Source organism: Mobula birostris, chromosome 3 (genome assembly GCF_030028105.1).
Source record: "Mobula birostris isolate sMobBir1 chromosome 3, sMobBir1.hap1, whole genome shotgun sequence".
Classification (NCBI taxonomy): domain Eukaryota; kingdom Metazoa; phylum Chordata; class Chondrichthyes; order Myliobatiformes; family Myliobatidae; genus Mobula; species Mobula birostris.
In genome coordinates, this window is record NC_092372.1 from 193,906,352 (window position 1) to 193,933,319 (window position 26,968).

The 26,968-nt window shown below is 40.0% G+C and overlaps 1 protein-coding gene across 6 annotated transcripts in view; it reads right to left on the minus strand.

Moving 5' to 3' along the window:
• znf438 (zinc finger protein 438) overlaps positions 1-26,968 on the minus strand; it is a 266,265-nt gene that overhangs the window by 31,483 nt on the left and 207,814 nt on the right. For 4 of the 6 annotated variants that reach the window (XR_011885493.1, XM_072253953.1, XM_072253955.1 and 1 more), the window contains 2 exons: positions 19,866-19,951; positions 4,791-6,879 (listed from right to left, as the gene is read on the minus strand). Coding sequence is in view for 5 of the 6 variants with exons in the window: in XM_072253953.1 (XP_072110054.1) it covers positions 4,791-6,879; positions 19,866-19,951 (2,175 nt within the window). In the remaining variant the exon portion in view is untranslated. Of the gene's footprint in view, positions 1-4,790; positions 6,880-18,277; positions 18,338-19,865; positions 19,952-26,968 lie in introns of those variants that run through there. The other 2 variants (XM_072253958.1, XM_072253956.1) reach the window with 2 other exon arrangements.

Below are 26,968 nucleotides of genomic sequence, written 5' to 3' on the forward strand. Positions count from 1 at the left end.
AATGCCACACCATTTGGAGTAGTCATCTGCCACAGCACCTATCATTCAAAATTCAGAAGTCATAATTTTTACAATATGTAACAGAATCCATACATATGTGGAATTGCAGCTCATAACACACAAGGCCAGTATAGACTTTCAATCCAAACTTGCCTGACTAGCAAATTTTCCAGAGTACTGGATGTTATTTATTAATGCACCAAAACACTTCTAGTTCACACTTTTCAGAAAACATGCCTCAAAACTGCAGTAACAAAACTTATACATTATAGCTTTTTTTTAAGTTCTGCTAAAATTACCAGACAGAACTTTTATAGCAGTACAGTACAATCTCTGAAGCTCAAAGAACTCAACCAGCACAATTCAGAGACAGAGTCAGAGAAAACTTCAGCACAGAAACAGGCCCTTTAGCCCATCCAGTCTGTACAAAACCAATTTAAACTGCTTTGTGGGAGAAGCCAGAGAGTGTTGGTAAAAGATTGACTGGAGGCCTATGACCAGTGGTGAGCCACAGTGCTGGGTCCTTTGTTGTTTGTCATCTATATCAAAGATCTGGAAGATAAAGTGGTTAACTGGATCAGCAAATTTGCAGATGACACCAAGATTGGGGGTGTAGTGGACAGTAAGGAAGGCTATCATGGCTTGCAGAGGGATCTGCATCAGCTGGAAAAATGGCAGATGGAATTTAATGCAGACAAGTGTGAGGTTTTGCTCTTCAGTGGGACCAACCAGGGTAGATCTTACACAATGAGTGGCAGGGCACTGAGCAGTGTGGTAGAACAAAGGGATCTGAGAACACAGGAGATTACTTCATTGTAAGTGGAGTCACAGGTAGATAGGGCAGTAAAGAAAGCTTCTGGCACATTGTTCTTCATAAGTCAATGTATTGAGTACTGGAGATGGGATATTATGTGTAAGACATTGGTGAGGCCTAACTTAGAGTATTGTGTGCAGCTTTGGTCACCTACCTACAGGAAGGATATAAACAAGATTGAAAAGAGTACAGAGAAAATTTACGAGGATGTTTTCGGGTAGGGGAACCTAAGTTATAAGATTAAATAGGTTATGACTGTATTCCTTAAAACGTAGAGATTGAGAGGAGGTTTGAAAGAGGTATAAAATTATGAGGGGTATAGATAGGGTAAATACAAGCAAGCTTTTTCTACAGAGGTTGGGTGGGACTACAACCAGAGGTCATGGGTTAAGGGTGAAAGGTGAGAAGTTTAAGGGGAACATGAGCAGAAGCTTCTTCACTCAGCGGGTCGTGAGAGTGTGGAATGAACTGCCTGCACAAGTGGTGCATGTGAGCTCAATTTTAACTTTTAAGAGAAGTTTGGATAGGTACATGGATAGTAGGGATAAGGAGGGCTATGGTCCCGGTGCAAGTTGATGGGAGTAGGCAGTTTAAATGGTTTTGGCATTGACTAGATAGGCCAAAGGGACTGTTTCTGTGCTATACTTCTCAATGACTATGTCCCAGACCCTGCCAACTGGGAAACAATGTACCTTCCAGGAATCTTTTGATGGCTTTGGGCCTACACTTGCTGGAGCTCAGATTAAGGGGGAAAGAGGTGGGGATCACACTGAAACCTATCGAATACTGAAAGGTCTAGCTAAAGTGGATGTAGAGATGATATTTCCAGTAGTGGGGGAGTCTAGGACCAGATGGCACAACCTCATTATAGAGGGACAACCCCTTAGAACAGACATGAGGAGGAATTTCTTTCATCAGAGGTAGAGATTCTGTGGAATTCTTTGCCATAGAAAATTGTAGAGGCCAAGTCTTTGGGAATATTTAAAAGTTTTTGATTAGTAAAGGTATCAAAGGTTATGGGGAGAAAGCAAGAGAAGAGTTGAGAGGGATAATAAATTAGCTATGTTGGACTGGTGAAAAACTTGACAATACGCCTTTATGTCATAACATTGTCTCTAAGATGGTGAGGGGACATTTCTTTTTGCATTTTCTACATTGTGATGCTTGATTTAATGAATGCCTTGTACAATGTCTGGGAAAATTGGGTAAGTGTTTAACGTAATGAAAAAGAAAGGACTGTGGGGAGAGACTGAGGCAGTGGAAATAGTTTTGAATTGTTTTTAGTGTGATTAATCTGTTTCTGCATGGTGGTTGTCCCTCGTGTCTGATGATGACAGGAACCCTGTGCGGGTGAGTTTTTAAAGTGGAAAAACTGTTGCATTGGGGCAGTTTCACTCTCTCAACCTCAGAAGTCATCCAGGTCGTGTGGTACGAACCAGCCTCACAAACTGGGGTCTATGTTCGTTGCAGTGGATGACTTCTGTGCTTTGTCATGCCCTTGGCTCTCCACGGAGCGTCACAGTACTGCCTTCCTGGCTATTGGATTGCTCTGTAGACCACATCCACCCGGTCCACCAAAACTGACTTTGCACGTTAGGTCAGGTATATCCCTATCTCACTGGGGTATGAAGTCGCTAGCAACCCTCACCTTGTTAGTCACACCTGTCAAAGCGGTGTACCAGAGTGTGGCTACTATTGCATGCAAACAGCTACTTGGAGCCACAACTGAGAGCCAAGTGTCTGGTGAAGACCAGAGGTGAGTGAGCTGCCCCAGGTTGGACATGATAGGCCCCTTAAATAGAGATGCCTCCCTTCCCTGGATAACCCACACATCCCAATGTCTCCTTGGGGACTGTGACAAGCAAAAAGTGCCGACTGCCTCCACTCACTTCTTTTAAACGCTGTGTCCCTGTACACAATCTGATGCCTCCTCAGAAACCATGGCACACAAAATGCTTGCTTCTATTAAGCTCACTTTGCCTCAGCACAATCTGATCTCCCCTCCGGAACTGCGGTATACAAATCTTACTCAGTCATATCGACATTTAAATGATTCTACATAATCATTGTTGAATGAAGCTCAACATTAAATAGTTCTGCAACAGTGAACTACTCTAGTGATCTTTGGTAGAATGTATTTTTTTATCTTAAAAACAGTGCACCTCAGTAAAGAATAGAAATCACCTGTGGCCCTCTCCGGAATCATTTAATTGAATAAGATTTTAAACTTCACAGTTCCACATATTGACTGGGACTACTGTATTGCAAAAGGGATGGATGAGAAAGAGTTTGCCAAATGTGTTCAGGAGATGTGTGGGATTAAGTTCAAGGTCTTACAGCTATACAAGACCTTGGTCAGACCCCACATGGAGTACTGTGTTCAGTTCTGGTGACCTCATTACAGGAAGGATGTGGATACTATAGAAGGAGTGCAAAGGAGACTTACAGGGATGTTGCCTGGATTGGAGAGCTGCCTTATGAGAATAGGTTGAGTGAACCTGGTCTTTTCTCCTTGGAGTGACGGAGGATGAGGGGCGACCTGATTGAGGAGTTTAAGATGATGAGGGGCATTGATCGTGTGGATAGTCAGAGGCTTTTTTCCCCCAGGGCTGAAATAGCTAACACAAGGGGGCAAAGTTTTAAGATGCTTGGAAGTAGGTACAGAGGGGATGTCAGGGGTAAGTTTTGCACAAAGAGAGTGGTGGGTGTGTGGAATGCACTGCTGGTGACAGTGGTGGAAGCGGATATAACAGGGTCTTTTAAGAGACTCTTAGATAGGTACATGGAGCGTAGAAAAATAGAGGGCTATGCAGTAGGGTAATTTGAGGCAGTCTCTAGAGTAGGTTACATGGTTGGTACAACATTGTGGACCGAAGAGCCTGTAACGTGCTGTAGATTTCTGTGTTCTATGAAAGTTTCCTTAGACTGCCACCAGAGGGTCATGGGCTACGGGTGACAGGTGAAATGTTTAAAGAGATCATGAGAGGTAACTTCCTTCACTCTGAGGGTAAGGCAAGGCAAGTTTATTTGTATAGCGCCTTTCAAATACAAGGCAGTTCAAAGTGTTTTCCATAAAACAAGATATAAAAATCAAACATCAAATTTCAGACAATATAAAGAGAATAAGACTGCACATAAAAATAAAGAAATTAAAGTTATAGTGCAGGAGATTCTAATTAAAAGCTGCAGTGAAAAGAAAAATTTTAAACCTCAATTTAAAGGAGCTTAAAGTTGGGCAGGCTTCAGATCATCTGATAGGTTATTCCAGATATGTGGAGCATAATAACTAAAAGCTGCTTCACCTTGTTTAGTTTTGGCCCTGTGGACGGTAAGCAGATCCACCCCAGACAACCTGAGAGCTCGGAAGGTTCATAATGCAGCAAGAGCTCAGAGATATATTTTGGCCCTAGATCATTCAGTGCCTTATAAACCAGTAGTAATATTTTAAATTCAATTCTCTGATGGACAGGAAGCCAGTGTAGTGATCTAAGAACTGAAGTGATGTGCTCTACTTTCTTGATCATGATCTTAGTGAGGACTCTAGCAGCAGTGTTCTGAATGAGCTGCAGGCGTCTGAGGATTAATTGTTTTTTACAGAGACCTATGAAAACGCCATTATAGTAGTCAAGCCTACTAAAAATAAATGTATAGACGAGTTTTTCTAGATCTTACTGAGACGCAAGATCTTAAACTCTCGCTATATTTTTCAGGGTAGTGACCGTGTGGAACGATCCGCCGGTGCAAAAGGTAGATGTGGGGTCGATTTCAATACTCAAGAGAAATTTGGATAGCTACATGGATGGGAGGAGTATTGAGGGCTATGGTCCAGTTGCCTGTCGTTGGGACTAGTCAGATTAATGGTTCTGCACTAACTAGATGTGCCAAAAGGCCTGTTTCTGTGCTGTAGTGTTCTACGTCCTATGATTGCAATACTGTCATAGAAACACACTTTACCATCAATCGACTTCTACATTACCTGTCTGATGGAGGCAAACAACACATGGTTTCCATCTGCTCTGACTTTCCACTTCGCTGGTTCTTATTTTGCATAAACAAATTGTTGGAAGGCTCATCACTGATTAAGACCTTGTGGATCTCCTTCAGGTGAAAAAAATAAACTCCAATATTTCCAAAAAGCTTTGCACAAAACTCGCAGCACATGAGCTTTTTCCGTCGTACTTCACCGTGACATCGTTTCATATGAGTGCTCAGGCTGCCTGAGTGACTGTAGGCCTTGTGGCAAATTCTACAGCAATAAGGCCTGGTTTTGGAGTGAATATTCAAATGATCTTGAAGATGATGTTTAAACTGAAATGTTCGATTACAAACATTGCATTTATATGCTTGTTCATTCAAGTGCTCAGGTAGATTTCTGCAGTAGACAGACGTGTTGGCGGCTTGTACAAAATTACCAATCTTACTTATTGTTGTACTGCTTGGTGCTGCCCCTGATTTTAAACTGTCATGGTTCTGCACTGCAACAATTCCTCCTGAGAATGCCAGCGGGGCTACAGCTTGCATAGCAGCCACAGGTTTTGGCATGATGTTACAAAACTTTTTCAACACAGCTGCTGTTTTGGCTGAGTTTTTATTTGTCATTGTTTTTATATTTTCTTCTTTAACTTTGTAAGTGCCACATTCCTGAAAAGAAACACATTTTGTCTTCTCCTTATCTTCCTGCACTTTGCTCAGATCACAGGTCTGAAACCTTTTTGTTTTACATACGGCCACATTGTCTGTGACTTTTCTTTTCCTTGCTAATCTGTGCTTGAGTATATTGCTGCTTGGCCTCTTTAATCTATTTATAATCACCTTTTTTGAAGTATGTGGACTAACTCTTTCTGCCGGTATAAATGTCAGCTGACTACGTGGTTTCTGAGGCCCCACCCTGTGAAAATCAGAAACCACACAAATATTTTTAGGCACATTAGTCGACTGATCATTTCCTGCATTTGCTGAGTGAACTCTAGACATGAACTGAGGAGATGGTGCCACAGGAGCTTGATTTTGTTTGGGATTAAGAAAGATGGTGCGTTTTACTTGTGAGTAGGGTAAAATGGGAACTTTGCCTTTTGGAGCAGGAGAAGGTGCAATAAACTGAACAGAATTTCCAAACTGCATCATTGGCAAAGAACCAACAGATTGATTTTGCTTTGAGATAACAGGGGATTGTTGGTCTGATTGGACAACAGACCAAGATGAAAGGCTACATGCTGCTTTCAACAAATCTGGATTTGATTTAAAAGAATCTTTAAATATCGCAGTGTTCAGCATGGATCTGTTCATGCTGGTTGAAACAGTAAGGGATACTGTTTGGTTGATTTCACTGCTTTTCAGATTGTCAGCTTTGGAGGTGGATGAGTGTCCAACATCAGCATCTCGGGGTAATGTGGCAGAAACTGTACTATCAACTGCTGCAATAGCTGTTTTCTCACTCTCAGTCAACAATCCTGTTTTAGGTGCTTCAACACTTGGATTAATTTGTGAATGCCCAGGTACTGGAGTTGGTTGCACCTGTACTGACGTCACTTTTGATAGACAATGAAGATTACTAGGCTTTACCACTGCTAGTTTTGAGGCTCGGCATTGCTTTGTGGCTGGTTTGGTCCAGAGGGACTGATACCGTGGTATTGGTAACTTCTCAGTAGCGGCAGCCTGAGGTGCTGTCTTTCCAAATACTACCGAAGACCCGCATCCTTTAGAAACTTGTGGCTGACCGGTGCAGGTTACAGTTGTCTTGTCAACTTTTAAAGAAGCTTGTGAGGGAGCTACAGCAACTTGTGACAACGCAACCAGTGAGTATGTTCCTTCTTTACCCACAATGGGCATCAGCGCATAGCTCCGAGCAGGCATGATAATGGGCTTTGGTGGACATTTATTGGACTGAATATCGGATGAGGTGTTGGATCCAGAAGAAATTCCACTGATGGTAGCAGATGGAGGGAGAATAGAAGCAGGTGCCATTACTGGTGAGAGACTAACTTTTGGAGCAATGGTTCTGAAATGACCCTTGGCCTGCAAAGTCCTCTTCTGCCCAGCCATACCTGATGAAGATCCTTGTGCATCTGTGGAAAGATGAATGTCACAATGAGCTATTTTGATTTACGAGACTAATACTGGTCATTCCTTTAAGTTTCTTCACCTAATGATAGAAAGATTACTGCATGGAAGGAGTAATGCAATGCAAGAGAAATGCATATTTTTTAAGCTTTATTCTCAAGCATTCATGTTCCTGTGATTAAAAATTAGAAATTAACCTGATGCACAAGTCAAATTTAGCCATTATGAAATAATCACAGCAACATCACAAGAGCAATCATCAAACCAAAGAATCTATGGAGCTGACGGTCAAATTATTCAAACGCTCCTGGGAATGCAATTGTCAGATGCACGGAAAAGGTACTTAATTCACACTCAACATCTCTTCAAGGAAGAAAGGTTCCTTAATTTATTTTTGAAAATTAAAGACAAAATTTATTTTTTTTATTTTATATATAAAATGATAAACAAAAATACTAGGGATTAAAGGCAGCACTTATTCTACATGCAAAGATCTTCAAACATTAGCAGTTGAATAGCAGCCTCAACATGACTGCTGGGAGCTACACACTGATGGCTGTTGCTAGTAACTTGTAGCCCTGCTCTGGTTGCTGCAGCTCCTTCCCCAGCACATCTAAAGGTTAACAAAACCAGCATAACCCATTTTAGTTGAGGAAACAGTTGGTCAAGAAACTTGGAAAAGCATCTTCTTCCTTAGTTCAACATTCTTTATCTGAACCACCAAAATAAAAATAGACATTAATATAAAGATTCATGCTCATGGCTTCACATTAAGCAATGGACCAAGAACCCAGCCGACAATTCTGACAGATACTTACCGATCTTACTTGCATTCTCCCATCCATACAAATCTCACTCCCCAACATTTTTCGTAAAAATCACCCAGGTGCTTTCAAATCAACATTTGCTCAAGGCAGGAAAATCCTTCCTAAAACTTGTATCCTCACTACAAACATTTTTGACCAATTGGTTTGAATTATATCTAGCTTCTGTGTCCCCACAAGAAGGTAAGCTGTTAGAAATGGGATGTGTTACATCGGGTTGCTCAAAACAAATGATGTGAAAAAGTAGAAAAGAAAATGAGAATTGAGGCATTTAGATTATGATAAATGTGTTGCCGTTGAAGCATTTGTCCAGCTTTGTTGGGTTTCCGCTTTAAATAATTTGTTTGTAACTACTTTCTAGTTGAAGTTAAAGATAAAATTCATTGTCTATGGTATATCGCAGCACGTGATGATATCATCTCCGGTTTCGCCGCGTCTTGTGGGTAACTTCTGGTTTGGAGAAAGAGAAAAGGTGGGGTCCCACGCGTGCAGCATAAACGTGAAGAGCTCCGTTTCTACCCACAAAGAAACATTATAGAAGCAACGCCGTAAGTCCATATGACAGTAGACATGTTGAAGTAACAATATTAACACGGATTCTGTTAAGGAAGCAGCGGTTGGAGCGGCGCGCATGGTGGCTTTTCAATTTCAAATGCAGGGTCGGCTCAAGCCTGGCGGCGGTTTGACGCAACCCCCTCCCTACTCTGGGCAGCTGTAGACTCTCACTAAAAGAAAAGAGCGCGCGTGTTCTCAAGAATGAAACAGACACTGTATATGTTTTTTTTTAATCAAACGTTTTCACCATACGAGGTTAATGTGGAAGAGTGAATAGTAAGTGGTTAACCTTACTACGACTGGAGTCGCAGAAAGAAGCGTAGAGCTTTGAGACCCGTCCTGACGAAGGGTCTTGGCCTGAACCGTCGACTGCACCTCTTCCTAGAGATGCTGCCTGGCCTGCTGCGTTCACCAGCAACTTTTATGTGTGTTGCTAACCTTACTACGACTCTGTCTTCATTGGCTCCGGTTTAACTTGGTGTTTAGTTAAGAGTTTCAACACACTGCACGAGGACACTACAATAAAAGTTATCTCTATTGAAAAAATAATTTGGATTTTTTCAACAGGCAATTTTGAAGAAAGCAATTTTCCATCTCATCAGCTTGTCCCAACAGCAATCCCTAATCCTTTCAACATTTGTTCACTTTCAACTAGTAAACAAAAAGCAAGTAAGAGTCAAAGAACTTGTCCTGCTTGAATTTAAGAAAAGATCTCAAATGGGTCTACAGAACTATAGACCAGTCATCTTTACTTGGCTCAATGGTAATATAATCTCCTCAGAAGGCAAAAGCACAAGACCTTTTAGCAACTAAAAATATATGAATACTTAAAATAATGTCAAGTGCAATGTCTATTGTATCTATATGTACAGCTTGATGACAATAAACTTAAACTTCAATTACGAAATAGTAAACAAAGTATTGTGGAATCCGATTAACTGGGTCACATCGGGACCAGTACATTTTAGCACAATTAAATAGCTTCTCCAATTAGCCGAACTTTGATGGATATAGTTAAAATGGTATAAAAAAAGACAAACCACCATTTAACTGAGTAACAAATTATGTATTTAAATTATATACAGGTGTAACACCCCTCATCCAAAATTCCAAAATCTGAAAACCTCCGATATCGAAATTTTTTTGAGTGCTGACATGACATCACAAGTGGAAAATTCCACAACGTGCTGGGAAGGTTTCCAGATGATGTGTGGGTCTCTGTGCATCACAGACAGTTCTTAGAACTGATTTCACATATGTAACGAACAGAAGTTGATGAAAAATAAAAAACTTCATAAAGCATATAATGAAGATCTCGATGTGTATTGAAAGAGTGGATACATCAATGTCAAAGTGAACATATGCCACTTAACAATATGCTGATCATGAAACAAGTAAAGATCTATCATGATGAATTGAAAATTGAAGGTAACTGTGAATATTCAACAGCTTGGTTGCTGAAATTTAAGATAAGGTAGGGTGTTAAATTTTTTTAAATTTGTGTTGATAAAACATCTGCTGATCACGAAGCAGCAGAGAAATTTTCTGATGAGCTTGCAAAGATTGTCACTGATGAAAATCTAACACACTGAATGGCTGCATCAGTTCATATGTGTGATGAATAAGTACAAGACAGACTGCTTAACAGTAGCACTTAAATTTAGAGTCAGCAATGATGGCGATGCCAAACAGCCACCGACAGACCACCTGGACGGTCGAAGTAGTGATAGTTTACGTTTCTGATGGTTCAACATGCACATTATTGACTCATGCAAAAAAATTATTCAAATATTATATAAAATCTTCAGGATATATGTATAAGCTGTATATGTAACGTAAATGGATTTTGTGTTTCAACTTGAGTCCATTCCTAAGGTATCTCATTATATAGATGCTAATATTCCAAAATCCGAAATCCCCAAGCACTTCAAATAAGGGGTGCTCAACCAATACAGAAAAAATTGGAATATTACTACTACAGTACTATAAAACTGTGTATTCGCTCCTAATAGTTATCAATAGAAGAATTCATTGAGTGTAAGCTGCTACGTCCTTTCGATTGATCATGGACTGCCTTCATACAATCCTTTCAATGACTGCATCCTCCAAATCTTCATTTTCAGAATCAGAATCAGGTTTATTATCACCGGCATGTGTTGTGAAATTTTAATTGTAACATTCAAGATGATTGTCGATACCTTCATTTTCTTTGTAGTTCCTGACTTGTTAAAATAGTGAAACAGTTTCATTTTCACTCCCAGCCACCTCTGGCATCTCCAAGTCTGAATACTTGAAACCACTGTGAGCAAAACAGTTCTGAATTGTCTTGCTGTTTATTTTGCACGAACAATCAGTGACAAAAATCACTGCATTTTGAACATGGTTTAAAAAATTAAGGCAAAGAAGAAGGAAGAAAATAAGTTATCAAGGAATATTCTAGAAGAATGCAGGGGGTCATGACAGCACACATTTTAATTGTTAATTTTATTTTAAGTTATAACAGCAAAACAAGAAATTGTAAAGAATTCATATTTGATCTGTCACACTCAGTGAGAAGAAAAACTGAAGTGGAAAAGGGGGGGTTGCTGAGAATGGAGAATAAAGAAAACTAATGAAAGGAATTTGGAATGGCTTGTTTCCTGTGTAGTTAGCACCTTTGGACGATCAGTTGCAGAGGTGTCCATCCTGTGGGCTGCATTTTCATCGCACTTCAAGTTACAGTGGTCCATAAACCTCACTTTTATTTGTGCTTTTGGATACAGGCATGGATAAGTAAAATAAGAAGGTGGTCATTCATGAAAAGCATTTGCCACTAAACAGAAAGCAAAGGAAATAACCCAACAGCAGTTGTTAAATGATAAAATGATGAGCGCCTACAGAGAGGAGGTGGAAGAGCTCGAGGCCTGGTGCCAGGCAAATAACCTCTTCCTCACTGTCAACCACTCTCATCCCTCTTTATATCGGTGGCACAGCAATGGAAACTGCAAGCAGTTTCAAAATCCTGGGAGTGAACATCCCATACAATTTCTCACAGTCTCAGAACACGTCCTACACAATCAAGAAAGTTCACCAATGTCTACTTCCCGAAGAGGCTGAAGAGCACTGGATTCTGCACATCTGTATTCACGTTCTTCTCTTGATGCACAGTAATATGCCACATCACTGCACGGCACAAAAACTGCACTGAGGCAGACAGGAACGCTCTAACAAAGGTAGTCAGAACCGCCTAATGCATTACCGGCACCAACCTACCCACCATCAAAAACAAACATACAGAAAGGTGCTGGACAAAGGCCAAGACATGAAGAATCCCCCCCATGCTGCTCGTGGAGAGTTTGTCCCACTCCCATTGGGGAGAAAGCTATGTAGCATCAATGCCAGGACCACAAGAGTCAAAAACACTTACTTTCCCCAAGCAGTAAGGCTGATCAACACCTCTACCCACTAACCCAACACACCACAAACCCCACCACCGCTACTTTATCATTTCCTGTCAGAGTCACCTTATGTACAATCACTTTTGTGCCTAGCATTACCTTATGGACATTTAATCAATGTATGTGTATGTTATCTTATGCATATTATTTTTATTGCATTTTTATTATGGTGTTGTTTATCTTATTGTATTGTATTTTTTGTGTGTACTGCTTCAACTACTGCACAGAGTCTTGTCATCTTCAGAAGTTTTCGGATGACTCTGCCATAGTTGGATGCATCAGCATGGGAGATGAGGTTGAGTACAGGGCTACTGTAGGAAACTTTGTCACATGGTGTGAGCAGAATTATCTGCAGCTTAATGTGAAAAAGCCTAAGGAGCTGGTGGTAGACCTGAGGAGAGCTAAGGTACCGGTGACCCCTGTTTCCATCCAGGGGGTCAGTGTGGACATGGTGGAGGATTACAAATACCTGGGGATACGAATTGCCAATAAACTTAACTGGTCAAAGAACACTGAGGCTGTCTACAAGAAGGGTCAGAGCCGTCTCTACTTCCTGAGGAGACTGAGGTCCTTTAACATCTGCCGGACAATGCTGAGGATGTTCTACGAGTCTGTGGTGGCCAGTGCGATCATGTTTGCTGTTGTGTGCTGGGGCAGCAGGCTGAGGGTAGCAGACACCAACAGAATCAACAAACTCATCCGTAAGGCCAGTGATGTCGTGGGGATGGAACTGGACTCTCTCACGGTGGTCTGAAAAGAGGATGCTGTCTAAGTTGCATGCCATCTTCGTCAATGTCTCCCATCCACTACGTAATGTACTGGGTGGGCACAGGAGTACATTCAGCCAGAGACTCATTCCACCAAGATGCAGCACAGAGCGTCATAGGAAGTCATGCCTGCCTGTGGCCATCAAACTTTACAACTCCTCCCTTGGAGGGTCAGACACCCTGTGCCGATAGGCTGGTCCTGGACTTATTTCATAATTTCCTGGCATAATTTACATATTACTATTTAACTATTTATGGTTCTATTACTATTTATTATTTATGGTGCAACTGTAACGAAAACCAATTTCCCCCGGGATCAATAAAGTATGACTATGCCTATGACTACTATAATGACATTAAACAATCTTGAAGGCACTGAATTGATTCACAGGTTCATTTAACTTTAATTCTTGTCCTTTCCCAAACCAATGAAAGTATAATAAAAAAAATCAAAAAAGTGAAAAAGTGAGGGGACCGCACATCACAGCAAAAATTCCCACACCTGCACCTTTCTCCGCCAAGTTTGTCTCAGCAACTACTGGTATTATTTTATTTAGAGATTCCGCGAAGTAACAGGCCGTTCTGGCCCAAGGAGCCCACACCATCCAAAATTACACCTATTGAACTACTAATTTGTACATCTTGGGATGTGGGAGGAAATCCACACAGTCATGGGGAACGTATAAACTCCTTACAGACACGGTGGAATTGAACCCATGTCAATGGCACTGTAATAGTGTTACACTAATTGCTACACTTCCATGCTGCTCTATTATGTCTACTCCAAATGGAGCTACTTGAAGCCCAGGTTCCAAAAGAAGGACAAAAGTTCTGATCTTCTGAACTACAAAACGAGAGGAATGTTGTAACATATTTTACTTAACCTTTATACATCACTAATTCCTGAAGCAAGAATAGCAGCTTCCAGGTTTTCCCCACAATATTGTTGTTTAGCCAAAAGATTTTTAAAAATCTATTTATTGAGATACAGCGTGGAATCGGCCCTTCGAGCCACACCGCCCAGCAATCCCCTGATTTAATCATAGCCTAATCACAGGACAATTTACAATGCCCAATTCACCTACCAACCAGTACGTCTCTGGGACTGTGGGAGGAAACAGAAGCACCTGGAGGAAACCCACATGGTCAGAAGGGGAACGTACAACCTCCTTACAGGCAGCGGCGGGAATTGAACCTGGGTCACCTGTACAGTAATGGGTTGTGCTAACTACTATACCACCCTCAAGCATCTCTAAAGATCTAGCTGATTTTCAGACTCTAGTGGCCATCTAGTTTTTGCATAGCTTCACTCATTATTTGACAGTAAATTGTTATGCCAGATTCTGTTGATTTTTGACACCCCCTTCCTCTCCTTCTAGTCCTGTATACAGAGAAAGATATTTTCCTTCATGCCTCTCATATTGATTATGCAAGTTATAACAAAATGATATTGTACACCCAGGAGAGAAAGCCATACAATTACTTCTAGTGTAATGTTGCTTGTGTGATGGTTAAAATTGTCAAATTGACTTCAGCAATTCTCAGTTATTCTTTTACTCTGCATTCATGGAAATTTTCTGATGTATATTATTTATTTATTGTTGTTAAATCATATGGTTTAATATGTAAAATGAATATAAACTACCATCATTTATCCAGTTTGGCTGGTATGTCGCACCTATCTACAACAGTATGGCCATCCCTTAACTGTTTTCTGAAATGGCCAAGTAAGCTAGCCTAGTTTGGATATATGAGAGATAGTCAACAAATGCCAGCCTGGTCATCTACATGTTTATTTATATATAAATAAAGGATTCCTGTGTATTTATTGCATCACCATTCTGTAATCCTGATTACTTATAATTAAAGCTAATGATTTACAATAAATCATACTCTGTTATGCAAATAATTTATCAATATCACTGTGACCACTATTCATTGTTTCATTAACCTCATAGTTTTCTGAATCCTTCAGCCAGTATGGCAAACTTACCAGGGTATGCCTCCTGAGGGAAAACCAGAAAATACTTTAAATACTGTTTTGATGAAATGCTAACTCTGTTTCCATCTCCACTGAAGCTGCTTGATCTGTTGATTATCTCCAACATTTCCAAATTATAGTTCAGATATGCAGCAACTGCAGTAGTTATCTGTTGACTTACTTTTTTCTCTTCCTTATAACTTACCACAGATAAGTAGCAATCGAAACAAAAATGAATGGGGTGTCTGGAATGGGCTGGGGAGGAGGGGTACTGCACAGGACCAAAAGAAGCTACAGAAAGTTGTAAAATTAGTCAGCTCCACTTGGCTACTAGCCTCCATAGTATCATGCCACCTTCAAGAAGCAGTGCCTCAGAATGGGTGTGTCCATTATTAAGGACCCCCATCACCCAAGGCATAAGACCATAAGATACAGAGCAGAATTAGGTCATTTGGCCCATTGAGTCTGCTCTGCCATTTCATTGTGGCTGGTCATGCCTCCTTTTCATTGTCGCCATCAAGAAGGTACAGAAGCCTTAAAACACACACTCAGCTATTCAGAAACAGCTTCTTCCCCTCTGCCATATGGACAATGAATCCATGAACACTACCTCACTTTTATACACACACACACTTACTGTAATTAATCTACTTTTTTTTTCTTTCTATATTATGTATCATATTGGACTGCTGCTGCTAAGTTAACAAATTTCACAACACATGCCGGTGATAATAAACCTGATTCTGATTCTTCACTCACCCTGGAATATCTTGACAGCAAAGATGCATACATGAGGATGCACTTTATCGACTACAGCTCAGTATTTAATACCATCATCCCTTCAAAACTAATCAATAAGCTTCAAGACCTTGGCCTCAATGCCTCCTTGTGCAATTGGATCCTCACTTGCAGATTCCAGTCAGTTTGGATTAGCAACAACATCTCCTTCACAATCTCCATCAGCACAGGCGCACCACAAGGCTGTGCAGTTAGCTGCCTGTTCCACTCACTCTACACTTATAACTGTGTGGTTAAGTATGCTCCAATGCCATACACAAGCTTGCTGACGAAGCCACTGTTGGAGGCCAAGTCAGATGTGGTGACGAATCAGCATATAGGACAGAGATTGAAGGTCTGGCTAAGTGGTGCCATGGCAACAGCCTTCTGGTCGGTGTTGGCAAGACTTCAGCAGAGGAACCCTGAGGTCCAGGAGCCAGTCTTCATCGGAGGATCAGAGGTGGAGAAAGTCAGCAACTTTAAATTCCTCAGTGTTATTATTTCTCAGGTCCTGCCCTGGGTTCAACATGTAATTGCAAAGAAGGCACGGAAGCACTTCTACTTCCCTTAGGATTTTGCGAAGACATGGCATGACATCTAAAACCTTGATAAACTTTATAGATGTGCACTGGAGAGTTTATCTTCTGGCTCCTGGTATGGAAGCACCAACACCCTTGAAAGGAGGAGGATCATGGGAAAAAGGAGAGTGAGAGAAACAACACCTTATATTCTGTCTGGGTAGCCTCCAACCTGATGGCATGAACATCGACTTCTCTAACTTCCGCTAAGGCCCCACCTCCCCCTCGTACCCCATCTGTTACTTATTTTTATGCATACATTCTTTCTCTCACTCTCCTTTTTCTCCCTCTGTCCCTCTGAATATACCTCTTGCCCATCCTCTGGGTCCTCCTCCCCCCGCCCCCGTCTTTCTTCCCAGACCTCCTGTCCCATGATCCTCTCGTATCCCCTTTTGCCAATCACCTGTCCAGCTCTTGGCTCTATCCCTCCCCCTCCTGTCTTCTCCTATCATTTTGGATCTCCCCCTCCCCCTCCAACTTTCAAATCCCTTACTCACTCTTCCGTCAGTTAGTCCTGACGAAGGGTCTCGGCCTGAAACGTCGACTGCACCTCTTCCCACAGATGCTGCTTGGCCTGCTGCGTTCACCAGCAACTTTGATGTGTGTTGCTGGAAACAATTCTTTACCATCCTACATTCTACCATCTTTGCCAGGTGAACACTCTAGTGGACACAGTCAGAGTAAACATTTAAGCACTCACCTAAAGTTATACCTTTTGGAGAGTGGCCAAGGATATCTTGACCAATATTAATGTCTCCTCTGATTCACATCTCTGAATACCAGGCCAGTTGCTCTGTTCCCAATAATGCAAATTTATTTGAAATGTCTGGGACCCAAAATTATCAAGGCCAGCTAAAACAAGATACAGCTCTGATCCCCAACCCCATTCCCAAGGAAAAATTCTCCTTCTTCCAACACAAACACATGAAAGGTAAAGCAGAAATCAAACTGGGAAAATTTGCATCAAGAATGCATTAATGTAGATAAGATGATACAAATCTGACTCGCAAGTACATAGCAAGTGTAACCCAACACAAAGTAGCACTTAGAAAAACACTAACTCCATGTGATACTGATTCTTCCCATGACTCCGTAATCATCTTAGATCTGAAGCACATTAAATAACTGCATATTTTTCAGAATTAGATCAACAATGTACTTCAGTAAATATTTGATTGGAAAATGCACCATTATCCTTTGAACTAAAATTTCCTCCTTTTTACCAAAATTCTTAAAAAGTTTTAATTGTAAATAATGTTGATATTCCATCAGCTATTTATAAAACGTCAGCAGTGTTTCGAAGCCAAGTTAAAATATATTTATATGTTGCTTCATTTTTAAACAATGATGAAGGCTAATAAATATTAAAAGTCCAGTTATATATGAATTTGCTCATGATGCTTGCTGGTGCGCATCAACACAAAAATATATCATGGAAGATAATAAAATTAGCAAGGTGAAAGTCTTATCTTAATCCCTTCAAGTCAGCCGTGTTACACCAGACTCCATTCATAACGAAGAGGTAAATTATTCTGGTCAAATTCCCTAAACACAGCAGGAAATGTCCATTGTTCCAATCACATTTTATAGCTATTAAACATCCCTCTTTATCAATTACCTATTTATTAAAGATAACACAAGATAACCATTACTTCGTTTTGTCAGCGATTAATAGCACAGTGTTGACAAACTACTCTCCCTTTCTCATTGAATGACTATCATGCAAACCATCTGCAATGTTAACATCTGTTGGTGGTCTCTTGGGCAGATGTTTTAGTCTTGCTTTCTTGTCACTGACCATAGCAACATTATTGTAACAGATGTATACAATAAAAAAAGTGCTCATTCCCATGGTGAATTATCCAGGACTGTTTACTATCATTTTGCATAAGCAAAGAGGTGCACCTGCACATTATGGTAATGATATAAAGGAGGGGCAAGCATTGCTCTCAAGAACCTCAATTACACGGGCATTTGGAACTGGATCCAAGATGGATTTTTAATCAGCAGCTATTATTCTGTACACCACAAATTACATAAGCTAACAAAATGTATAGGAAAAATACTGGAAATCGGGAAAACAGAAATGTATAATCTGGATGAATATTATGATGCCCTTTCACAAGAATGTAATAGGTTAGAGCATCAGTAACACAAGAAATTTGTCCAAATGCTGGAAATGCAGAATAATGCATCCAAAATGCTGGAAGAACTCAGCAGGCCAGGCAGCATCTAAGGGAATGAATAAACAGTTGACATTTCGGGCTGAGACCATTCATTGGTCCTGATGAAGGGTTTTGGCTGAAACGTCGGCTATTTATTTATTTCCTGCGAGATTCTGTGTTGCATTTCAAGGCCCCCAAAATATTTCTTCATTTGTTGAGATTACTATCACAGCCATGGGGCTCAGTGAAAGCCATAAGTGGAGTAGGCATTGATAGTGCAACCCTGCTATCAGAGATCTGAATGATGAATTCTACCCACCTGTGAACTAGAGCTTTTCTCTTTGGAGTGAAGGAGGATGAGAAGGCAACTTGATAGGAGGTACACAGGTTGTTGAGGGACATAAGTAGAATGGACAGCCAATGCCTTTTCCCCGGGGCGGAAATGGCTAATACAAGAGAGCATAATTTTAAGGCCATTGGAGGACAGTATAGGGGAGATGCCAGAGATTTTTCTAAAACAGAATGTTGTGGGTGTGTGGAACATGCTGCCAGAGGTGATGGTGTAGGCAGATACATTGAAAACATTTAAGAGACTAGTGAAATGAGTGAAAGAGAAATTGAAGGCTATGCAGGAGGGAAGCATTAGGTTGATCTTGCAGTAGGTTAAAAGGTTGCCATAACATTGTGGGCCGGAGGGCCTGTACTGCGCTGTAATATTGAATGTCCTATATATGTCACTAAAGACAGTAATCGTAATGGGCATGAAACACTTTTTCACAATGAACATTCACCTCATGCCAGATATTAATATAACATTATGTTGAATCACTGTAGGGTATGTCCTAGGTCTAAAAATATATTCATAGTGTTTCAGAGGTCTGCTGGTAGGATGGAGAAAATAGACAGATACAGAGAAAATAAAAATCTAATGAAAGAGACCAGAAAAAATGCACAAAACAGTTCCAGAAAAAAAAGCAAAGGGATGCAGAATACTAAGTGATGCTGAGTAGTTGAAAGCATTCTCAAAGAATAACAAAAAAGAAAACACACAAGCAAAGATCCAACAGTAGGACATCTGGTGGCTTCATTGTGGTTACATTATGAAAGTCAACATTATTGATGTGTTTGGATTTGCAAGCAATGAGTCAACCTGGATTTACATCCAAAATTATCAAGCATTTGGTCATCAAATCCATGTATTTAGACGTTTGCATGTAATACTGGAAGGAATTTTGACCTGAGCAGTGAGACAAATGCATTAATTAAAAGGAAGCAGAGTACTTCAAATATAAATCTGACATATAAAATTAAGTATTGCAACAACATTGAGTGCTTCACTCAAATTTGAACTCGGCATAAATTCAACACAGTTTAAAGCCATTTCTTCCTGGTTTGCAGACTTCAGGCTTTGGTGAGAAAGATTAACAACGGCAAATTGTAAGCATCACCACCCACTGATGAACAAATCTGAATGTGATACACAGCTCCATACATTAGCATTTAACAAAATGACAGGCAACATTGTTTGCAGTCTCTGAAAGAATCTTGTAATTTGGTTGCTCCTACTTCTCATGACATTTCATTCTTATAAAACTTTATACCAGTTCTTGTAGCTATTGTGCAAGCAAAAGACTGGCAAACTTTGCCATAACTTCTAATCATAATACAACTGCCAAAAGATAAAAATAGATCATTATACAGGACTGGATAGAGAATACAGTTTCAACAACCAAAAGGCAAAGTGAGAGGCAAGTAATTAGAGTAATAGAGTCATAGAACAATACAACACAGAAACAGGTCCATAATTAACTCACAGAAATTAAACTACAATCACTTTTGTAAGTGAAAAATACATACTTCATCTTATTTCTATTAATTAGTCTATCTATTGTTAGATAATACTTTACCAGGGTACTTTGATGAATCATAGATAAAATCTTGCATCTGCCCACAGGTTGATTTTTTGCTGTTGTCTACACTGCCTGCTTCATTCCTGCAACAAATGAGGGTTGGAAGATGTTGGAAATTGCAAAAGGATTTATAGGAAGAACAAAAACATAATATATTTAGAAACATGTATCACTGGTATTTTGCGTCTCTTTCTTTCAGTCAAGCAATTATTTTTTAATTGGTCCCCATCGTATAATTCAAAAGCAATATGGCATAGCTCACATGGCAGAACATTCATCTCTCATCCCAATCATAAAAGAGGACCACAGCCCCAAAAGAAAAAGAGTTGCTCAAACACAAGTTATAAAAGGTGTCATTGGGAAGAGAGAATGAATTATTAAGTTATGTATGCACTCATTAATTACAATGAGTTTACCACCACTAGCTAGTTAAGTCTTATTCCAACATTGTAGTTGTACATTAATCAATGATAGAAACTTATTTTCAGTCACTTACACAACACTGTTGTACATTGTTGTCCACGTGTGAAATACACTTCATTTAAGTTAAATACAATGAATTGCTGAATGAGGGCAAAACATTAATTTAAAGAAAATTAATTTCAAACAACAGATTTTAGCTTATTTCATAGTAAGGTTTTAACAAAAAGCACCATGTTTACCCACTTATTCAACCTAATGAGGAACTATGGCATAGTTCAACAACTGGCCAAGTAACCTAAGAGTTCGATCTAATAATCCAAGGAAATGCAAATTGAAAGCTTAGTTTGAGAATTAGATTCAGTTTAGAAGATAAAATGGAACACAAATCTTTTCATCATGAAAGAACAATTTGTTGCTTTCTGAAAGGAAAATTATTATATATTGCTCCACATTTTACAGTCTCTTCCACCCCTAGACCTTTAGAACTGCACTCATCAAATTCTGGCATCTTGTTCATCTCCAGAAGTTATGTGTTCCATCACTGCTTTACATATATCCACTACAAATTTCTCCCCAAATTGTTCTGCTTTTGAGATACTTCTTAAAAACATTAACTTTGACCAAGCATTTGGTCAAATGTCCTGATATATGTTTGAAGCTTGATGTCAAATTAGGTTTGGCAAGTAACACTGGTGTTTTACCATAACTAGAAAGCTCGTTTAATACAAACATAAAAGGTCACATAAGAAATATTGCAGTAACCCCAATATTCCTCAACTCTGTTGATATCTAAAAATCCACCTATACCAGTCTACAATATACTGAGTCTCCAAAACCTTTGTGATTAATTACAAATTTCACTGCCCTGAAAGACCTACCCCTTTTTGAGAGGCTGTGGACCAAGGTTCTAGACACCTATCTACATTTTTTTTCCCTACCTTCTCAACTTTTCTGAAACTCAATAAGATCATTTTTCATTCTGTAAACTCAGTCTTCTTAATCACTTCTCATGACAAGCCGACCTTCCCACCTATTGTTCCTTATATGGGGAGAAGAGACTTTTACACAAAATACTCTGCAGATGCTAGGGTCAAAGCAACACTCACAACACGCTGGAGGAACTCAGCAGGTCGGACAGCATCTGTGGAAACGATCAGTCAACGTTTTGGTCAGTCCTGACGAAGGGTTCCGGCCCGAGACGTTGACTGATCGTTTCCACGGATGCTGCCCAATCTGCTGAGTTCCTCCAGCATGTTGTGAGACCTTCACACAATATTCCAAAACGCTGTCTTACTAGGGTCCGATATAATTGGAGCTGGATATCTCAACTCTTGTGCTAAAGTCTTCTGGCAATATAGTTCAACAGACCATTTGCTTTCTTAATTGCTTGCTGTATCCGCATGTCATCTGCTTGTGCTTGGTGCACCAGGATACCCAGGCCCACGAAATACCCAACAACTATGAAACTCTGATTAAGACATACTCTGCATTTTTAACCTGTTCTTCCACATTACCTTTCATATTATATTCTTACCCATTCATTTGTCAATGCATTTCAGAAGCCTCCTTATATCTGTTGAATACCCTGCACTGCCCCCCACTCCCCAAGCTTTGTATCCTCATATCATATCATCAGCAAACCTGGATATATCACACTGGATCTTCTGATCCAAATCAAGCCGGTACAGTGAACAGCTGGGGCCCATAATTTGCACTTTATTTCATCTGTATTATCCACAAGAGTACATTACTCTCAGTATCTTATGCTCTAATTTTGCATTAAAATTTTGCATATAGAACAAGATACTTCTAGCTTTTGTGATCATATTCTGTGCCTGCCTAAAATTCCCAGTCTGAAAGAAAATGCCATATTCTATAAATGCCAATTGTTATTTCAGTAAAGAAGCAATCATCTTAACTGTACCCTCACAATTCACTGAACTACTCAGGTAGTAAGAGCAATTTAATTAAACATGTATACATCAATCCTTGCTTGGGTCATGCAGGAAAACTATGAACATTTGAACTCCAAATCATGAATATGACGTAAAAACAAAAGAGGACCTTAAAAGATTATTAGAATAATACAATAAGTAAAATGTAATACCTCAGTGCAAAGACCGAATAGAAAAGATATCCATTAGATAGAAGTCTTTAAATAATGAAAGGGTTAAATAAGGTGAAGCTATAAAGGGTGTTTTCATTTGCAGACAAGAACAGAACTATGGGTTCTGCAAACAAGATAGATGCTTAAAAAGTTATTTTAAAAGTTGGAAAAGAAAGCCAAGATCCAATTTAGTCAAAGACCTTTCCCCAGAGGATGGTTAGAACTTATTACATCAAAAAACGGTTTTTACTCTGCAAAGATAAAAATACCCAGATGGGAATTAAATACATCCAGCCATACATGTGCCACCCCACCACGGGAAATAAATTTCAATGGGAAATAGAAAAAGCATGAATTAAGGGCAATGTTACAATAGTCATGGGGGTTTCAAAGTTCAGGTAGATTGGGAAAATCAGGTTGGCACTGGATCCCAAGAGAGGGAATTTGTAGATTGCCCATGAAATGGCTTTTTAGAGCAGCTTGTGGTTAAGCCCAGTAGGGGAAAGCCAATTCTGGACTGGGTCCGGTATAATGAACCAGATTTGATTAGAGAACTTAAGATAAAGGAACCCTTAGGAGGCAGTGATCATAGTGTGATAGAATTCACCCTGCAATTTGAGAGGGAGAAGATAAAGTCAGATGCATCGGTATTAGTTCAAGACTTCAGGATTGTTTGTCATTTCCTGTACACAAGTGTATGGAGAACAAAATAATTGTTATCCTAGATCTGATGCAACACAAAAAACAAACACAATAATAATTTTTTAAAAACACAACATAAGATAGTTTATATTCACAGATGACTGTATGTCCATAGAGCGAAGATGGGCTGTACGTCAGATGAGTGACAGGAAATAATGATGTAGTGACAGGAAATAATGATGGGTTAGTGGGTGGAGGTGCTGATTAGTGTTACTGCTTGGGGAAAGTAAGGATTTTTGAGTCCGGTGGCCCTGGCGTGGATGCTATGTAGCCTCCTTCCTGATGGGAGTGGGACAAACAGTGCATGAACAGGGTTAATGGGATCCTTCCTGATATCCTTTTCCAGCACTATTCTGTACACTGTCTTTGATGGCAGGTAGGCTGGTTCCAGGGATGCGTTGGGCAGTTTTGACTACACGCTATAGTTTTCCAACCAAGCAGTGATGCAGTTTGTTAGGATGCTCTCTACAGTGCATCTGTAGAATGACACGAGAATGTTGAAGCTTGGTGAACTATTTTGACTGTGTAGGATGTGTTCTGGGACTATGAGAGATTTTGTGTGATGTGCACTCCCAGGAGTTTAAAACAGGTTGCAGTTTCCACTGCTTACCGCAGTGGAGTAAAGGGAAATACAGAGGCATGAGAGAGGAGCTGGACAAAGTTGATTGGAAGGGGACACTAGCAGGGATGACAGCAGACAGCAATGTCTGGAGTTTCTGGGGGCAATTCAAAAAGTGCAGGATAGATACAGCCCAAAGAAGAAGGGCCAATGAGGCAACCATCGCTGTCAAGAGAAGTCAAAGACTGCATAAAAGCAAAAGCGAAGGCATAGAACAGAAAAAAGTGGGGGAGTTCGAGCATTTAAAAACAGAAGGGAACTAAAGAAATCATAAGGAGAGAAAAGATGAAAGATGAACGATGAAGGTAAGCTAGCCAATAATATAAAAGAGTATACCAAAAGTTTTTTTTCGACAAATAAAGAGAAGTCAGAGTGGATATTGGACCACTAGAAAGTGACACTGTAGAGGTAGTAACAGGGACAAAGAAATGCATATTTTGCATCATTCCTCACTGTGGAAGAAATTAGCAGTATGCCAGAAATTCGAGAGTGTCAGGGGGCAGAATTAAGTGCAGTTACAATTACTAAGGAAAAGGTGCTTGGGAAGCTGAAACGTCTGAAGGTAGATAAGTCATCTGGACCAGATGGACTATACAGCAGGGTTCTGAAAAATGTAGCTGAAGAGATTATGAAGGCATTAGTTGCAATCTTTCAAGTATCACTGGATTCTGGATTGGTTCTAGAGGACTGGAAAACTGCAAATGTCACTCCACTCTTTAAGAAGGGAGGGGGCAGAAGAAAGGAAATTATAGTTCGCTCAACTTCAGTGGTTGGGAAGATGTTGGAGGCCATTATTAAGGAAGAATTTCGGGATACTTGGAAGCACATGATAAAATAGGCCAAAGTCAGCATGCTTTCTTGAAGGAAAAATCTTGCCTGACAAATCTGTTGGAATTATTTGAGGAAATAACAGGCAGAACAGATAAAGGAGACACAGTGAATATTGTTTACTTGGCTTTTCAGAAGGCCTTTGACAAGGTGCCACACATGAGGCTACTTAACAAGATACGACCCCATGGTATTACAGGAAAGACACTAGCATGGATAGATGATTGACTGACTAGCAGGAGGCAAACAGTGGGAATAAAGGGTGACTAGCAGAGTTCCGCAGGGGTCGGTACAGGGACTGCTTCTTTTCATGTTACATGTCAATGATTTAGATGACGGAATTGGTGGTTTTGTGTCGAAGTTTGCAGATGACACAAAGATAGCTGGAGGGTATGTAGTATTGAGGAAGCAGGGGGTCTGCAGAAGGACTTGGGCAGATTGAGTCAATGGGCAAAGAAGTGGCAGATGGAATATAGTGTCGGGAAGTGTATGGTCATGCCATTTGGTAGAAGGAATAAAGGTGTAGACTATTTTCTAAACAGGAAGAAAATTCACAGGTGCAAAGGTACTTGGGAGTCCTTGTGCCAGTTTCCCTAAATGTTAACTTGCATTTTCAGTTGGCAGTAAGAAAGGCAAATGCAATGTTAGCATTCATTTTGAGAGGACTAGAATATAAGAGTAAGGATATGTTGCTAAAGTTTTATAAGGCATAAGTCAGACCACACTTTATTGTAAGCGGTTTTGGGCCCCTTATTTAAGAAAGGTTGTACTGGTGTTGGAGAATGCCCAGAGAGATTCATGAGAATGATTCTGGGAATGAAAGGGTTAATGTAGGAGGAATGTTTGATGGTTCAGGGCCTGTACTTGCTGGAGTTTACAACTTTGGGGGGTGGGGGGGAATCTCTTTGAAACCTATCGAATATTGAAAGGCCTAAATCGCGTGGATGTGGAGAGGATGTTACCCATAATGACATAGTGGATGAGTCTAGTACACAGCCTCACAATAGAGAGACGTCCACTTAGATCAGGAATGAGAAGGGATTTCTTTAGCCAGACTGTAGTGAATCTGTAGAAATCATTGCCACTGATGGCTGTGGAGACCAAGTTATTGAGTATTTTTACAGTGAAGTTTGATAGGTTTTTAGTTAATCAGGGTGTTAATGATCACAGGGAGAAGGCAAGAGAATAGGATTGAGGGGGACAATAAATCAGCCATGATGGAATGTCAGAGCAGACTTGATGAGCCGAGTGGCCTAATTCTTATGGTATCTAACAATTGAGTAATATAGTATCGAAATGCTTAAGAAGAAACTTAATGGGCACCTGAGATAAGAAGAAACAGAAGGATAGGTAAAGGAAAGGAGATGACTTATGAAGAAATAATACATTTACGAATTGCTTAGGGTGTCTAGTCTATTCCTGAGTTTTAGATACTTCACACAAAAAAGGCAATTCTAATAAAGCCAGCATTGCCTTATTTATATGACACTGTTGATCTGGTAACTTTGAGGAAATTCTTCACAATTCTGCTCTTCTCATCACAATGACAAAAATATTGTCCCTATAATGGTCATAACAGTTCATAACTATTCAGTCCATTGGGTCCATGGCAGCTCTAGTAATTCTTTTAGTTCCATCCTTCCCCTTCATTAGTTCCCGTATGGATTTCTGGTAACAATTAGAAACATTATCATTTTAGCTTTGAGACAGAAACTAAGTTGTAATCAAATGTCTGCTGTTTCTATGGCAAGAGATCACTAATCGAGCAAGCCAGGAATTTTGCCTGAGCTCTTGTTGATCTGTACAGTTGCAGAGCACATTAATCATCAGCACTACAGAGGAGGTCAGATTGTTGGCCCTAGTTTATAATCAAATGCATTCACATTAAAAGAAAGGAAAAAGAAGCAACATGGTGTTGGAGTGTGGAAGGCATTGCAAGATCAGCTCATTTACCAAACAGGCTCCAAGTTCTTTCAGTACAACATTATGACACTGGTAATGAGATGTTGAAACTATTTTAAACCAGGAATCTAATACATACGAACAATTAATTAACCTCTCTAAGTGGCCAATAGAATCCGCAAATAAATGCAAACCACAGCCCTGTTCTGATGTGGGAAATGCTCCAAACTGAAAAGCTGTATTGATCAAATAATCGATTTTTAAAACATGATTGAAGGATAAACAAGGGCTGGAACACTGAGGAAAACACTCCCGATATTTCTTTGAAAGAGTGCTGTATGATCTTCTACACCCACCAGAGAAAGTGGATAAGGCTATCATTTAACATCACATCTGAAAGATAATTCATTCATACTGTAATTGTACTTCAGCTCAGACAAATTGGATTTGCCCTGCATGTAGTGAAGTCCAAGCTACAACCGCTGTATAAGTTTAATCACTGGAGGGGGGAAAACATTG